At 40.9% G+C, this 18,700-nt stretch overlaps 1 protein-coding gene across 1 annotated transcript in view; it reads right to left on the bottom strand.

Moving 5' to 3' along the window:
• SLC39A8 (solute carrier family 39 member 8) overlaps window positions 1–18,700 on the bottom strand; it is a 234,795-nt gene that overhangs the window by 95,403 nt on the left and 120,692 nt on the right. Inside the window, exons 5-6 of the mRNA XM_086961583.1 lie at window positions 17,176–17,298; window positions 13,391–13,555 (exon numbers count right to left, since the gene is read on the bottom strand). Of these exons, the coding sequence (XP_086817709.1) occupies window positions 13,391–13,555; window positions 17,176–17,298 (288 nt within the window). The remainder of the gene's footprint in view (window positions 1–13,390; window positions 13,556–17,175; window positions 17,299–18,700) is intronic.

Here is an 18,700-nt window from a genome sequence, read left to right as displayed (position 1 = left end):
CGAAAAGCACCCGTTCGTGAGTGTGTGAAGAAGGTGCAAACTCTTGGAGCTTATATATATCTCCTCCAAGTGCTCACGAACTGCTGCTGTCTCCAGATCAGAGGGCGTGTCGTCTTTCCGGCCTCATGAGCAAGGCAGGAATCATATAAAGCGCTCAAAAACCTCGAACAATCTTCGAAGAGACGACAACGCGTTTCGCCTGACCCAGCAGGCTTGGTCACGATAAAGTTTATCAAACACATACAAACATTTAAAGTGCTCTGTAATCACGTGATGCATCACGTGACAAACAAAATCATAGAACTGAAAGAAATATTCACATAGGTTTTCTCCGTGCATGTTATTCAAACAAGAAATTTCTTTATGAGATTATTTGGAACAAAAGTATTAACCAAATATAAATAAAACCCTGAAATTTAGTAGTCAAAACGGTGTCATATAAACAAGAAAGCATTACATTTTTCCGTGCTCATTTGTTCAGACTTCGATCCTAATTAAAGATCTTCTTACAATTATTGGAAAAACGTTCAGCCCAAGTGGGCAGTTAAACTACCAAGACTACAAAAAGGGCAGATTCCATTCAATGATTACAATCAAGTCCAATATATCCCAAATGTTAACACTGATGCACGTGGAAAAAAACCAAACAGTTTTTTTCAAAAATAGAGCCCCAGTGGGCAAATCTAATCAGTTCTATTTGTTATATGTGAAAACAAAAAATTCTAAAACCAATAACACATATTCTTCAAACTTTCACCTAGAGAAAGTGAATCTTGCTTTGCAGGAAGCTAAATGTACCACATAACAATATCATTATTTCAATTAAATCAGAACAATTCATAGGTGAGTGTACAGATCTTCTTCAATGTTCAATCCATACGGGCTTTTTGTATTCAATTCAACTATGTACCATGACTCCAGTTTGCGTAGCTCTTTCACCCTATCCCCCCCTCTTTCATTCAAGGGCACGGAATCAATTACAAAATAGGATAGACTGCTCGCATTTTTTTCATGGAATTTTTCGAAATGTCGGGCGACTGGATAAGACCTATCCGCATTCTTGATCGCCCTCAAATGTTGTAGCACCCGTTGATGAACGGGTTTGATTGTGCTACCAACATACTGTAGATTACATCCACAGCATAAAACGTAAATCGAAAACTCCGTCTTACAGTCAAATTGTCCTTTGCTCTTTTTCATTCTGTTAAAGAGGCCTGGTTGGTATGTACTTGTGCTTCTCCCATGTTCACAAGCCTTACATTTGCTACATTTCAGGAACCCATCCTTTCTGGACAACCAATTGCTCCTTTTGTTTTTTGCTTTTTTCTTTACTTTAGTCAATGTGGTTTTGATCAACATTTGTTTAAAGGATCTAGCCTTTCGGAAGGTAATCAGAGGTCTGTTATTTAGCACGGGACCTATAATTGGGTCATTTTTAATGACATGCCAATGCCTGCTTAAAATCTTCCTCACAGATCCATGTAATTTGTTGTAGTTTGTGATCAACCTGCATTCATTACTCTCCTGTTTTCTCATCTTCTTGTCTTTGAAAAGAACTTCCTCTCTGGTTTTCTGCTTTACTTTGTTAAAAGATAATTTAAGGCAGCTATCACTGTACCCCCTTTGTTTAAAACGCAGTTGGAGATCAGCTAAAGCACATTCTCTGTCTTTAGGGTCACTACAGTTTCTAAGGACCCTTAGACCCTCCCCATAAGGGATACTGTTTACTAGACATGTAGGATGGAAACTACTGGCATGTAGCACAGTGTTTCCAGAGGTCTCTTTCCTATATATCTTAGTTTGTACTTTATTATCCTTTATGTAAACAGTAAGGTCTAAGAAGTTAACAGATTCAGTGCTGACAGTACTAGTGAACTTCAAATTTAAGCTATTTTTTTGTATTTTTGCTAGAAAAAGATTTAGATCTGATAGAGGGCCTTTCCAGACAACAAACAGGTCGTCGATAAAACGACTCCAATGTAGGATGTTGTTCTCCCATTCAGTTTGGCACTGCTTCCTGATCACCTGCTCCTCCCACCAGCCCATATGCAAATTCGCATAGCTGGGGGCGAAGCAGGTGTCCATCGCAGTGCCACAGGTTTGATGGAACAATTCATCATTGAAGATGAAAAAATTATTCTTTAAGCAGGTGGAGACCATTGACAACAACATTTGCGTGTGAGCCCACAATTTGATTGGTCTTGTCCCTAGGAAGTGTCTTATAGCGTTCAATCCATCACTGTGCTTAATGCTCGTGTATAATGTGGTGACATCAATCGTTACCAAAATTAAGTCCTCCTCCCAGGGTATGTCATAAATGGATTTCAAAAAATCCCCTGAATCAAGAATATATGACGGCAATTGTGCAGCTAAAGGATTAAGGAATGAATCAATAAACTTAGAGGTGTTTTCTAACCCACTACCTATGGCTGAAATAATCGGCCTACCAGGGGGGTTACGTGCGTCCTTATGCACCTTTGGGAGCAAATAAAACACTGGAGTAACCGGATTGGTTATCTTAAGATATTTGTACTCATCATGAGTAATCAAGGACTGACCAAACCAATTTTCTAGTTCTGAATTGTACTGTGCATGACTATTAAACATAACCTCTGGTTTAATTCTTACATAGCAAGCTCTGTTATTTAACTGTTTATAAGCTTCAGATAGATATCTCTGCCTGTCCCAGAGGACCACATTCCCGCCCTTATCAGCATTACGTACTATACAATTTTCATTCTGCTTGATTTTCTCAATAAGGGCTGTCTGAGCTTTTTCTTGCTTGCAAAATTTTTTATTGCATACACTAATGCACTTTTCCAGGTTTTTTAAATCATTCACTACCAGATCATTGAAAATGTCAATGTTATCACGTGCAGTGTAAGGGATGTACCGAGATCTTGGACGGAAACCAGTCGGGTCACTGGCATTGATGACCAGTCCTTCAGACCTTGCTACTTCATCCGCATGGCTCATAAGTTCCAAAGATTCAGCTGGTCTCTGTTCCCCTAAATCTTCTCCATTAGCATCATTCCCATATATTCTGCCGGAAGGTTGAAACTCCAACATGAGGTCCATATCTTGTACATTCAGTTCACCCAATGAGCCCTCGCTATTACCAGGGTTTAGAACTCCACTCCTCGAGCTCGGGTTCATAGAAAAATGTTTTTTGAGTTTCAAAAGTCTTGCAAACTTGAAGATGTCAATGCGAGTTTGGACGTAGTTAAACTCAGCTTCTGGGCAAAATGAAAGTCCCAAATTGAGTGTTTGCTCTTCTTCAGTAGAGAGTTTCAAATCTGTCAAATTAATTATTGATGGTGGTTGTTGCGTTATAGTTGGGACAATGATCGGTGACAGCTGTGCATTAGTTATTGCTCTTTGTTTTGCACCTTGGCGCCTTTTGCGCCTTTGCCTTTTCCTCTTGGCGGTTTGGCGTAGTTTACCTTGGTTCTTGGGCGGAGATTGAATCGCCGGTCCTCTTGAAAAAAACCAAATTCATCAATAACTGTAGGGATTCGTTCTTCCATTTCCCCACTAGGACCTTCTTCCGCTGAGGTAACCACATCCGAGCTTGGTACACTGGTCACCCCAGATTGAGCTATCTGTTGTTTTTGGGCTGCGCCGCTCATTTTCAATCTCCTCACATTTTCAAACTTTTTGGCAAACGTGTAAATCTGCCCTCGGTCATAGTCTTTTTTGTCCCTTATAAACTTTTGAGCTTTACGTTCTTTAATGGAAGTACCTAATTTTTTTATACGTTCCCCCATCTCCTTTTTGTAAAGGGTTATCGGCTCTTGGTTATCTTCTTTCGCCAACATGTCATTGATTTGACCTATCTCCTCTAACATCTTCGCACGATCTTTTTCCGCATATTTGATTAGAATTCTTAGCATGCGGTATGATGACTCTTGGTTATTATCCGCCCACTCCTGTAACATTAGCGGATCGGGGTCTTCATAAGTCGGAGCTACAAGTATTCTTAGCCCCCTTGGAATTCTCCCTACTTCTAAATATCGCTGTAGGGATCTTGACTCCCACCATGTTGAGAGTTCACCCCTGGATAATTTCTCAAGACGCTTCAATCGCACCAAAACGTCTGGCATCTTCTCGTTGCGAGCCTTTGAAGACTGTTGTTTAGCCGCTACACCAGTGGTTGGTTCGTCAAATATCAGTAGCGCTTCCCGCTCGCGTTCATTCATTTCCTCTTCTAGCGACATTTCAGTACTTTCTAGTCTGTGCGTTCTTCCACCAACCGCTAGCGTGGTGCTGACTTGATCTCAGAACTTCCCACACTTGGCTTTCACTCTTCCTCAATACGGCAGAAACTTAGGCCTCGAACAGTCCACAATGCCCATTAGCCGTCAAACAAATATCCGGTGCTCGTGTCGTAATTGTAAGATCTTTAATTAGGATCGAAGTCTGAACAAATGAGCACGGAAAAATTTAATGCTTTCTTGTTTATATGACACCGTTTTGACTACTAAATTTCAGGGTTTTATTTATATTTGGTTAATACTTTTGTTCCAAATAATCTCATAAAGAAATTTCTTGTTTGAATAACATGCACGGAGAAAACCTATGTGAATATTTCTTTCAGTTCTATGATTTTGTTTGTCACGTGATGCATCACGTGATTACAGAGCACTTTAAATGTTTGTATGTGTTTGATAAACTTTATCGTGACCAAGCCTGCTGGGTCAGGCGAAACGCGTTGACAGCGACTAAAGAATAAAAGAAGGTTTTTCCACCACGTTGTGTCGTCTCTTCGAAGATTGTTCGAGGTTTTTGAGCGCTTTATGTAATTCCTGCCTTGCTCATGAGACCGGAAAGACGACACGCCCTCTGATCTGGAGACAGCAGCAGTTCGTGAGCACTTGGAGGAGTTTTGTTTGCTGCCGTCCCCCTCACGCAGAACGAGCAGGAGAAGCCAGAAGAAACCTCCGCTGTGCCCCGAATCCACTCGCCGTGGAAAACGCCGTATCAAACCTGGGTGAGTGCGCAGACAGCGAGCACCGGATATTTGTTTGACGGCTAATGGGCGTTGTGGACTGTTCGAGGCATAAGTTTCTGCCGTATTGAGGAAGAGGGAAAGCCAAGTGTGGGAAGTTCTGAGATCAAGTCAGCACCACGCTAGCGGTTGGTGGAAGAACGCACAGACTAGAAAGTACTGAAATGTCGCTAGAAGAGGAAATGAATGAACGCGAGCGGGAAGCGCTACTGATATTTGACGAACCAACCACTGGTGTAGCGGCTAAACAACAGTCTTCAAAGGCTCGCAACGAGAAGATGCCAGACGTTTTGGTGCGATTGAAGCGTCTTGAGAAATTATCCAGGGGTGAACTCTCAAAATGGTGGGAGTCAAGATCCCTACAGCGATATTTAGAAGTAGGGAGAATTCCAAGGGGGCTAAGAATACTTGTAGCTCCGACTTATGAAGACCCCGATCCGCTAATGTTACAGGAGTGGGCGGATAATAACCAAGAGTCATCATACCGCATGCTAAGAATTCTAATCAAATATGCGGAAAAAGATCGTGCGAAGATGTTAGAGGAGATAGGTCAAATCAATGACATGTTGGCGAAAGAAGATAACCAAGAGCCGATAACCCTTTACAAAAAGGAGATGGGGGAACGTATAAAAAAATTAGGTACTTCCATTAAAGAACGTAAAGCTCAAAAGTTTATAAGGGACAAAAAAGACTATGACCGAGGGCAGATTTACACGTTTGCCAAAAAGTTTGAAAATGTGAGGAGATTGAAAATGAGCGGCGCAGCCCAAAAACAACAGATAGCTCAATCTGGGGTGACCAGTGTACCAAGCTCGGATGTGGTTACCTCAGCGGAAGAAGGTCCTAGTGGGGAAATGGAAGAACGAATCCCTACAGTTATTGATGAATTTGGTTTTTTTCAAGAGGACCGGCGATTCAATCTCCGCCCAAGAACCAAGGTAAACTACGCCAAACCGCCAAGAGGAAAAGGCAAAGGCGCAAAAGGCGCCAAGGTGCAAAACAAAGAGCAATAACTAATGCACAGCTGTCACCGATCATTGTCCCAACTATAACGCAACAACCACCATCAATAATTAATTTGACAGATTTGAAACTCTCTACTGAAGAAGAGCAAACACTCAATTTGGGACTGTCATTTTGCCCAGAAGCTGAGTTTAACTACGTCCAAACTCGCATTGACATCTTCAAGTTTGCAAGACTTTTGAAACTCAAAAAACATTTTTCTATGAACCCGAGCTCGAGGAGTGGAGTTCTAAACCCTGGTAATAGTGCGGGCTCATTGGGTGAACTGAATGTACAAGATATGGACCTCATGTTGGATTTTCAACCTTCCGGCAGAATATATGGGAATGATGCTAATGGAGAATATTTAGGGGAACAGAGACCAGCTGAATCTTTGGAACTTATGAGCCATGCGGATGAAGTAGCAAGGTCTGAAGGACTGGTCATCAATGCCAGTGACCCGACTGGTTTCCGTCCAAGATCTCGGTACATCCCTTACACTGCACGTGATAACATTGACATTTTCAATGATCTGGTAGTGAATGATTTAAAAAACCTGGAAAAGTGCACTAGTGTATGCAATAAAAAATCTAGCAAGCAAGAAAAAGCTCAGACAGCCCTTATTGAGAAAATCAAGCAGAATGAAAATTATATAGTACGTAATGCTGATAAGGGCGGGAATGTGGTCCTCTGGGACAGGCAGAGATATCTATCTGAAGCTTATAAACAGTTAAATAACAGAGCTTGCTATGTAAGAATTAAACCAGAAGTTATGTTTAATAGTCATGCACAGTACAATTCAGAACTAGAAAATTGGTGTGGTCCGTCCTTGATTACTCATGATGAGTACAAATATCTTAAGATAAGCAATCCGGTTACTCCAGTGTTTTATTTGCTCCCGAAGGTGCATAAGGACGCACGTAACCCCCCTGGTAGGCCGATTATTTCAGCCATAGGTAGTGGGTTAGAAAACACCTCTAAGTTTATTGATTCATTCCTTAATCCTTTAGCTGCACAATTGCCGTCATATATTCTTGATACAGGGGATTTTTTGAAATCCATTTATGACATACCCTGGGAGGAGGACTTAATTTTGGTAACGATTGATGTCACCACATTATACACGAGCATTAAGCACAGTGATGGATTGAACGCTAAAAGACACTTCCTAGGGACAAGACCAATCAAATTGTGGGCTCACACGCAAATGTTGTTGTCAATGGTCTCCACCTGCTTAAAGAATAATTTTTTCATCTTCAATGATGAATTGTTCCATCAAACCTGTGGCACTGCGATGGGCACCTGCTTCGCCCCCAGCTATGCGAATTTGCATATGGGCTGGTGGGAGGAGCAGGTGATCCGGAAGCAGTGCCAAACTGAATGGGAGAACAACATCCTACATTGGAGTCGTTTTATCGACGACCTGTTTGTTGTCTGGAAAGGCCCTCTATCAGATCTAAATCTTTTTCTAGCAAAAATACAAAAATAGCTTAAATTTGAAGTTCACTAGTACTGTCAGCAATGAGTCTGTTAACTTCTTAGACCTTACTGTTTACATAAAGGATAATAAAGTACAAACTAAGATATATAGGAAAGAGACCTCTGGAAACACTGTGCTACATGCCAGTAGTTTCCATCCTACATGTCTAGTAAACAGTATCCCTTATGGGGAGGGTCTAAGGGTCCTTAGAAACTGTAGTGACCCTAAAGACAGAGAATGTGCTTTAGCTGATCTCCAACTGCGTTTTAAACAAAGGGGGTACAGTGATAGCTGCCTTAAATCATCTTTTAACAAAGTAAAGCAGAAGACCAGAGAGGAAGTTCTTTTCAAAGACAAGAAGATGAGAAAACAGGAGGGTAATGAATGCAGGTTGATCACAAACTACAACAAATTACATGGATCTGTGAGGAAGATTTTAAGCAGGCATTGGCATGTCATTAAAAATGACCCAATTATAGGTCCCGTGCTAACTAACAGACCTCTGATTACCTTCCGAAAGGCTAGATCCTTTAAACAAATGTTGGTCAAAACCACATTGACTAAAGTAAAGAAAAAAGCAAAAAACAAAAGGAGCAATTGGTTGTCCAGAAAGGATGGGTTCCTGAAATGTAGCAAATGTAAGGCTTGTAAACATGGGAGAAACACAAGTACATACCAACCAGGCCTCTCTAACAGAATGAAAAAGATCAAAGGACAATTTGACTGTAAGACGGAGTTTTCGATTTACATTTTATGCTGTGGATGTAATCTACAGTATGTTGGTAGCACAATCAAACCCGTTCATCAACGGGTGCTACAACATTTGAGGGCGATCAAGAATGCGGATAGGTCTTATCCAGTCGCCCGACATTTCGAAAAATTCCATGAAAAAAATGCGAGCAGTCTATCCTATTTTGTAATTGATTCCGTGCCCTTGAATGAAAGAGGGGGGGATAGGGTGAAAGAGCTACGCAAACTGGAGTCATGGTACATAGTTGAATTGAATACAAAAAGCCTGTATGGATTGAACATTGAAAAAGATCTGTACACTCACCTATGAATTGTTGTGATTTAATTGAAATAATGATATTGTTATGTGGTACATTTAGCTTCCTGCAAAGCAAGATTCACTTTCTCTAGGTGAAAGTTTGAAGAATATGTGTTATTGGTTTTAGAATTTTTTGTTTTCACAGATAACAAATAGAACTGATTAGATTTGCCCACTGGGGCTCTATTTTTGAAAAAAACTGTTTGGCTTTTTCCACGTGCATCAGTGTTAACATTTGGGATATATTGGACTTGATTGTAATCATTGAATGGAATCTGCCCTTTTTGTAGTCTTGGGAGTTTAACTGCCCACTTGGGCTGAACGTTTTTCCAATAATTGTAAGAAGATCTTTAATTCGGATCGAAGTCTGAACAAATGAGCACGGAAAAATTTAATGCTTTCTTGTTTATATGACACCGTTTTGACTACTAAATTTCAGGGTTTTATTTATATTTGGTTAATACTTTTGTTCCAAATAATCTCATAAAGAAATTTCTTGTTTGAATAACATGCGCGGAGAAAACCTATGTGAATATTTCTTTCAGTTCTATGATTTTGTTTGTCACGTGATGCATAACGTGATTACAGAGCACTTTAAATGTTTGTATGTGTTTGATAAACTTTATCGTGACCAAGCCTGCTGGGTCAGGGGAAACGCGTTGACAGCGACTAAAGAATAAAAGAAGGTTTTTCCACCACGTTGTGTCGTCTCTTTGAAGATTGTTCGAGGTTTTTGAGCGCTATATATATATATATATATATATATATATATATATATATTCAGCAAATGCAGACTCCCGCAACCTCCAGGCTGGCGAAGATTGAGAAACGGACCACTTCGATATTCAGACAAGATGTTTATTAGACCATATCTTCCATATCTCTCAGCAAATGACGCGTTTTGGGCTTGGAAGCCCTTGGTCACATGCAGGTCATAGATAGATTTACTATTTTTAAATGCTGCAAAGTGCACTCCCACTTCCACGTGTTTCGAATCATATGACCATGGAACAAGAAAACAGACTATATTCTTGTCAGACACTACCACAGCGAGTTTTAAATTTAAAAAAAACCACACATTATAGATCTTTTGGTGGTTTAGGAAACATAAAAAATATTTTACATTTACATTTCAATCCTCAATCAGTTTTACATATATTTCTTGCTGTATAAATACATAAATCGAGAGCAAATTCTAAACGTGCTGCTTTATATTAACAACTCATGTTTAATAAATATATCAGACTCGCACATTAAAAAATGAGATTGCCCTCTACAGCTAAGCATCATAACCTTATCTACTATAGCCACAAACAATTATTACCAGATAAATCTGTAATATAAAACCAATGATATTGTGTAATCTTCCCTTGTTTTGTAAAAAATCTTTTCTTATTTTATACGACATCTTCGAATTTATTCCATGAGGGACCCACTAAAGTGCAAAGAGTGCTTAGCAGCAAAATTAATTAACTGTGCAAAACCGTATAAGTATATTTCTCTAATGAGAATAAAATGCATCCGTATGATTAAAATAAATGTATAAATAGTAATAACAACATAAGACCAGAATAGGTTAAATATTGCTAAAATCATATCAATAGCATCCATAAAATTAATCATACTGGATAAATAGTGCAATTATGTGTTATAAAAACAAGTTTTCAGAATTAAGGCTTATGAGGTATTCAAGTCAACACTATTAAGTATACTATTATCAAAATATCCAATGAAATGCAAAAGAGGCAAGAACTAATGGACTGTATGCATAAAATTGTAATACATTATAAGTGCCTAAAATCAATGGCGTATTTCATCATGTCTGTGTGGTTGACCCCAATTTATAGAAAAGAAAGGCCAACTAGAGAAAGTTATACATGTCTTCTGTATTATTTAACATGTTCGTCCATTTACTGTCGAATTTGAGTGTCATTCTGGTCTCTAGTTGCCTTAATTGGAGTTCTCTATTGCCTCCTCATCGAGATTTGGGAATAGATGCTACCACAAAGTATTTGAGGCAACTGACATCATAGTTGTGTGCTACTTTGAAGTGCCGTGCCACTGGATATGTGGGGTCACTATTTAAATTAGCTCGTAGATGCTGTAAAATCCTCACGTGCACCTGCAGCTTGGTACTACCAATGAAGTTAAGACCACATGTGCACGTCAGTACGTATACAGCAAATTCTGTCCTACAATTGAAGCTCCCTACAATAGCCGTTTCTCTAATGCTGAAGGGAGTGCGATAGTGAGTCATGTTTGTGCCAAACTTGCAGGCTCTGCAAGTAGCACACTTCTGAAAGCCAGAAGTAGGTTTCAGCCACATTTGGGTTTGTCTGATATCTGGGCTGCTTTTGTCCAAGATTGCACCCATACTTTTGGCTCTCCTAAAGGTGATCATGGGAGTAGCAGACAGTCTTGTACGTAACACTGCGTCAGTGAGTACTATAGGCCAATTCCTTTTGACTGTAGATCTAATCTTTCTTTCCTCACTGCTGTAGATAGTGATCAATCTTGGAGTTTCCTTATTAGCTACCTCATCACAAAGGGCAAACTCCACTAGTGGATCTGAAATTTCAGTGGCATTGCTTTTGCATAGACTCACCCTAGATCGCACATCGAACTTGGCCATAGCTTCATTAAGCATAGTTTCAGAATAGCCACGTGACCTTAATCTGATCATGGTATCACTCAAGCATGTGTTAAAATCTGATTCCAAGCTGCAAATTCTCTTAAGCCTTAAAATCTCACCATAGGGGATGCTGGCTATGAGATGTTTGGGGTGTGCGCTTGTTGCATGGAGCATGACATTGCCTGCAGTTGGATTCCTAAACAGAGTTACTTCAAACTTCTCATTTTTGATATACACTTTGACATCTAAAAATTCAATACTGAACTTATTAATGTGGGATGTGAAGTAGAGGTTCATGGTGTTATTATTGATAGCCTTGATAAAATGTAAAGCTTCCCATTCCTCACCTTTCCACAAAAGAAAGATGTTGTCTATATATCTAAGAAAACAAGATACATTTTTGTTGAAACATGCGTTTTCGTATATTGTAATAAGGCAGATCCAGTCCTTCTCACTCAGGAAGCAGGGCATCAGTCCATCTTGCAGTAGAGTAGCACAGCAGTCCTTCTGAGACTTTCACATATGTGTACTGAAGAGTTGGGTCTGAGGGTCCTATTTTTATACATACAATCGGGCCTTCTCTGGGGCTGTTCCAAGAATTTGGAGCTCACTACTGCCAGCCATCAGAAGACTTCCCTCTCTGGCACGCTTAAAAAAAGAGGTAAAAACTCCAAATGGGCAAATTCCTCCCCTAACGCTGGCATTACATTCACCTCGTGTTCCATCCACTATAATGACATTATCAATGGTCCTTCCGGATGATACCTACCTGACACTGAGACAGCATTTTTTTTTATGTCTCTACCTGTTTTATCCTACAGGTATCCTGGGATTGAAGCTGCCTGATTTTCTTTGTTGTTTTGTATAATGTATCCTCCTGTTTTTATCCCAACTGTATCCAACCGTCCTAAGTCCTTTGTTTACCACATGTCAATCTTGTAAAGCGCTCTGATACCATCACGGGTCTGGTTCGCGCTTTTTAAACTCTAAGTAAATCAAAATAAAATACCTGGTGCCTTCTTTGGAGTAGGAGAAGTTTATTCTGCCCTACCCCTACAGAACTGCCTGGAATTTCCTGCCTCCCTGCCTTGACCATCTTGTATGAGAGCAAAAAAGGCTATTGTGAAACCCTTTGCAATGTGTAAGTTGGGTAGGTGGCAGCTCTGCCTCCCATATCAAGTGAGAGGAGACCCATCATGCCAATGCTTGAACCCTCTTTGTCTCACTGACTGGGAGTAACACACAAGGACCATCTACAAGCTACACCTAGTCATGTGATCCAGGATACAGGCCGCAGACACCAAATGGTTAGGACAAGAAAATGCCAACTTTCTAAAAGTGGGCTTTTTAGAATTACCCCATTCATAAAGAAGAATTTGCAAATTGTGGGGAGACCTTTATCTAATCCTATTGTTGGTCCACCCACAAAGCAGATTTTGATTGGAACAAACAAAAAAATCAGCCCTGCAGGCAAACAAAAATGCAGGACTACATTCCCTGTTTGAAATTGTGAAACTGCTCATGTTTGAGTTGCATGTGCTTTCGTGGACCACATAACAGCACAGAGAGGCACAGGATGTTCCTCACTATTCTGAAATCAATTTGTGCATCTTTATTTAAAGGGCGAAAGTCCAGAAATGTTGATTCAGTGAGTCAGAATGTGAAGTTAGGGCCAGATGAAATAGGTCTTTTTTAACGGCTGCAAATGCTCTATTCTGGCATTTTATTGATCACTTTTTATAAGTCAGTAAAGGTTTTCCGACTCTTAAATTGGGATTGCACGTGGCTACTGATTTAGTATCTGAAAGGAACCTGTTGTAGGCATCAAATGAAAATTGTTTCTAATATATCTGTATTTTTGCAACCAAAATATGATTGTGGAACACTGATATTTTACCTACACCTCAAAGGAGGTGGTAATACATTTAATGCCGCTTCTCTATGGTAAATGTAAAAAAAAAAGTAAAAATGTAGGCAGTGGTACATGGGGCCACGGCGAACTCCTAAATAAAGTAAAAATAAGTAAACTTTGCTTGATCACAAACTTTGGGCAACACAAAAGCAAGGCACAGATATTTACAAAGCTCAGGCCATTAAAGAATATACATAAAAGCGGAGATCTCAGTGCAGATTCCAAAAAACTACCTCAGTGACAACTGGGGCACTTGAAAAACGATGTAAATTATACATTCCTTCAACAGACACGGACAGGGAGGGTACCTGAGTTGTGATGATGCTTATATTGTCTACGTCCATGCTGCTGCTCGCCCGCGTAACAGCTGGATTTGCATAATAGGTGATTCCATTCTTTACTTTTGCTGCTTCGTGTTCACTCTTGGTTTTCGGTTTGGCAAGCTGGTCGATGTCCATGTGGCTATGGGGATCCTAAAAAAAAAAATGCTAAATATTAATAAATATTTTTTTTCAAAATGGGCTTTTGTTCTAAAGCAACAGTACAAAAAACAAACGTGTGTTCATTGAATTCTGTTCACCAGTTGCTTCACACCACAACAAGAGCTTCAGCAGACCCCATGTGATCACGTGAATGTAGCTGCAAACACACTACATCCATGTACATTCCCCCCTCAATGGAAAGTAAGAGGACTTTTTCATATAAATCACAACAAGGTTTATGGCGGTATTCATAAAAGTTTTAAAACATCCAAGAGAGACAAATAATTAATGTCGCTTAAATATGAATTGTGCAAAAATATTTCAGCAGTTAACTTATATTATTACAAACTTGGGGCCTGATGTACTATTATTCCAGTCACAAAAAATAGTTGCTCTTTGAGCACCGACTTGTGCTGTTTTTTTTAAGTTTTCCATTTTTAAAAACTTCAAGGGCAGAGGGGCAGGACCACTGCCTACGTTGACAACCCCCCCACAACCCCCCCCCCCCCCCGAGGCTCCCAACACAATTCCCAAGGGGAAAGGGGCTGTACAGCATCCCTTCCTCTTTGCAAATCAGTTTCCACCCCAACCCAGGCATCAGTAACGCATCAATGGTTCGAGGTTCCAGTCATATTCAATTGCTTGATACAATCCTTTCTGAATCGGAAATATGAGGGAGAAGCCTGTTTCACGCCTCTTCCTATTTGTGTTTCAGAAAGGTTTGCAATAGTCCTTTTGTGAGTCAGTTTTCCGAGTTGTAAAGAGGAGTTTGTGTATACAGCAAAGGCCTTTTGTGGTCCTATACCCTGTGATTTTGTGAATCACAGAATTTGCAATTGCAAAATGGCTTTTTATATCAGACTTGAGAAGTGGCTTTTCAGTAAGTGAAAAGTCACACAATTGAAGACATGGGGCAGTTGAAACACAGGAGATTGCTACCATTCAATATGAGGCATTAGTTGCCGATGGAAGACAAGCTGGATTCAGGCCTGGATAGTCATGAATAAATATATTTTACTGGGGTCTGACCTCAGGCCCTGGGCACCATGTCACTTTATTGTTGCCAGTCGTTGGGAAACAACTGTACTCTTCCACTTTTAAGTAACTTCACTACTTTTGGCTATTTACAGAATCCGAGTGTAATTTACTCAAAAGTGTAAAAGTAAATGACATTTGTAAATTACTCAAAAGTGTAAGTAATCTTTGTGAATAACCCCACAGTTTGTGAATAGTTGTCAGCCCTTTAATTTGGTGGAGACATGTAAGGTAAACTTTTAGAGAAATTGACACGTAGATTTTGTGAATAGCCAAAAACGTACTCAAAGAGTGTCAGTTGCCTTTGTGTATCTGGTCAATGGTCTCCTTGCCACTTTTCTCACTGTACTCATAGTCTGCCCTTAGGTTCCATCTTACAGCTAGGGCCTATTCAAACACAATTATGGAAACGCAGCCAGATTCATGAGCAGTCTGTTATAGGCATGCCACTATTTGAAATCGCGCCCAAGGCCAGAACACTAGTTCCCACCCATTCAAAGGCTTGATCATTGTTATTATTAAAAAGGTGTACAAAGAGTGATCGCTGTGCATGAGGAGAGCTGTCATGGTGTTATTTATGTTGTTATTTATTGCTGTTTCTTTTGTATTATAATGTTTCACTGTATTTCTTGTGTAAATTGTTTTCTTTTGGATGGTCTCTTTCATTCCTTCAGTGTGCTGCTCTTGGAGCTCAAGGTCCTTTTGCTTGTGGATCACTGAGAGCAGTCGCTGGAGTGAGAGGACCAAGACAGGATGTTTTCTTGTATGCTGTATATTTGGTGTTTCAACTTCGAATCAACTATACCTATTTACGAATTTTGTTGCTATTACGTTTTTTTAACATGGGAATTGTAAAGGTTTTAATTAACCAAACAATGCAAATATTACCTACCTATACTTATTTACTTTGGATTCTGACTTTACAAGAGCCTTCCCTGCTAAGTATTGTAACGTTTTTTCAAGTCGGCAGAGCAAAAAAAATGTAACATCAACCAGGGGCGGCTCTAGGCTCATGGTGGCCCTGGGCAGGGAGCATAGGTAGGGGTCCCCGGAAGCGGGGTTCCGGGCGGGGTGGAGCGCGGAGGCAAGTGAAGAGTGCGGGGTCAGGGTGTTTGGAAGTGGAACAGAGCCGGAGGCCGCCAAATCCCTGTCAGGGGCCGCCACGCAAATATGTATCCATCCTCAGAGGATTATTATATTAAGGATATATATTGGCGTGGTGGCTCCAGGGGTTTGGTGGCCCTGTGCTGGTGCACAGCTTGCACATGCCTAAGGCCGCCCCTTCGTTAACCCCCTTCCTGCGGTGACTACGAGCACACTGTGCACAACAGGTAAACACGGCTGCAATGTGTACGCTGGATCAGCGACGGCTCGTGGAGGGAGTTACGGTGGGGCAGGAGGGCGGGGAGGGGGAGGGGCAGGGCGGAGGTTGCTAAAAACCGGCATATGGATAATTGCAGGTAAGTAAACAATTTAATTAATAAAACGAATTTCGTAGCTCGCACTGCTTTGTATTTTGCGATGCAAGGCGCACTACGAAATTCGTTTTATTAATTAAATTGTTTACTTACCTGCAGTTATCCATATGCCGGTTTTTAGCAACCTCCACCCTGCCCCTCCCCCTCCCCACCCTCCTGCCCCACCGTAACTCCCTCCACGAGCCGTCGCTGCGCTGGATAGTAATTCTGATGGCCAAAGTTGGGGTAGCCCCTTCATAAGTACTCAACCTCCTTGTGGTTCACTTGCCTCATGATATCTTCAGCTGCAATAAAAAAGTAGCCAGTGATGTGCATGGTAACTGCGAAATCTTGGACGAAAAATAGTTAGACAAAAGGCCGGGAACTCCCTGTAGCCTGGGAGTGCGTCCTAATTCCACTCGCACTCTATTAATACATGTTTGGATATCACCATTATTAACAGCTTGCAAACATTTGCATTTTATGCTGCACAGGTGGTTCCGGTCCCTGCATCCTAAATTTAAAGCCCAAGAGCGGCCCGTGCAGGTAAGAGCGGTGGGGCTGGGTGGGGAAAATAAAATGAATATTTTATTTTCCCTCATTGTCTGTCAAGTCTCCCCCGCCCCACCGCCTAATCGCTCTTACCTGCATGGACCGCTCCTGGTAATGCCTCTACAAAGGCTCTTTCAACCAATGGCCTTGTAGAAAGTGTGAACAGTGGGCTGTCAAAGGTAAGGCAGTTGGATTTTCAGACAATGTATGTCTGATCAGAAAACTGCTTGGAAAATGGGTTGGTGAGACATTATTATACAAAAGTTGGCTGAAGTCAGGTCATTCCCACTTATTTTGCTGAAAAAAGTTCTATTAGTGACTGATATTTACATTTTAGACATCAGAAACATAATCTCACATTGTTACATGAATATGCGAATATTAGATTCCATACACTAAAGAAAAAAAAGCCTCTGCCAGATGACCAGTCTAATGCATGCACTATATATCTCAGAAAGTATGCTTTTTCTCCAATAAAAAAATTACAGAAATTAAAACATCTTTCGCCGGCCAACAAGAAACAAGTACACATAATCAAAATTACGAGAAAGTGCAAGAGAACTGTACCTGTCCGTAGGCGTTCAATATCATTTTCAGTATCCTTTCAATGAAGAAAAGAATGTAAAATCCCCCAAACACAGATACTGCTTTATCGATGTAATTATCTTCTTTGGGATCGAATCCCAGGGCCTGCAAGAGAAGGAATTGTGGGTCAGGTTAGTTATATCCGAGGAAAGAAGCGCATTGGCTAGGTTTCTGCGTTGATGCCCACAGGAGATAAACAACAAAGCTTGCTTGTCTCCTTAGTGAATTCTGCTCTGGTACCGCTCGAAATTTGGCAAAGTGGACCCATTCCGAGCCACATTAATGGATTTTATTTTGGAAGGCCAAGGGAGTAGGCCGTTTACAGCCTCTCTCTCTCTGCCATCCAAGAACTGTTTTTGAATGGTGCCCTGGTGCCAGGCGGTACATTCCTGTAACAGGAAGTCATTCCAGGTCAGAAGTGTTGTGCTCCAGTATTGAGAGTCACAGCAGCCACAATTTGTTTTCCCCGTGTGCCCAGCTCGGTCAGGCCATTTATAAGTATAGGTGCTTAATACTCTCCGTTAAGGACTAGTCAGGAATGATATTAACCCTTTGTTGCCGTGACTATTTCAAGCAAAATACGTACAATTAGCACATGCATTATGAAGTATTGTTTAATTAGGATAATATACATGACACCACAGGGTGATGGTTAAGTATAGAGAGTATATGTGGGATCACCTACTGCAGTTATTTATATGTCTAATACATATATGTTTGAATCTACAATGTCTCCTGGGCTTCAAATGACCAGACATCAAAATGCTGAGGGCATGTTAGCCAACCAGGTTCTCAGAATCCAATCTGTGAGTGGCATAGGCTCTCAGCTAAAGCTTTCTCGCATCAGATCACTGAAAGGATAGTTGGGAGGGGTGATACGATTAGCACATGTTGTTCTAATAGCATCATTTACAAAGGAGCCGAGAAATAACTTCATTGTCCCTAACCTCTATATGAGTCCTTGGCCGCGGCTCATCCCCACGAGTCATGTTACAGTCAATAGCTATTGTTATTGACCGTCTTATTGGGCTGGGTCACTATATATACTAAAGGAGTCGGGTAAGATTGCTGTTGTCCTTTTCTACCTAATGGAGGCAAACATGAACTTGCTGAACACCAGGAAACATCTAATTTCATTCAGGCTTAGAAACTACTGATGGCCGACTTTTCTATTATTGTGAAATATCAAGATGGAAAGAGTGGTTACAAAGCTGGCTACAGCACAGATCACGTATAGGCCAGTGACAGCTCCTCCACTATGACGAGGAGCGTTGCCCCCCCATGCTGAAAAAAAGGGAAAAATAAAATGATAATAAAAACCAATTTGATAATAAAAAATGATAATAAACCCGCCAAGCATATTGGGGCATCTGACTGCCAAGCCACCTCCAGGGAATGGCGGTTCCCTGGCGGTGGTCCCAGGGTGGTCCCACCTCCCAAGTCGTATTGGGACGGTCAGACTGCTGGTGCGGCGGTGGCTGAACCACCACTATCGCACCACCACAGG

This window comes from Lissotriton vulgaris, chromosome 3_1 (genome assembly GCF_964263255.1).
Source record: "Lissotriton vulgaris chromosome 3_1, aLisVul1.2, whole genome shotgun sequence".
Lineage (NCBI taxonomy): Eukaryota > Metazoa > Chordata > Amphibia > Caudata > Salamandridae > Lissotriton > Lissotriton vulgaris.
The sequence above is the reverse complement of the archived record's forward strand: the minus strand, read 5'-3'. Positions and strand labels throughout refer to the sequence as shown.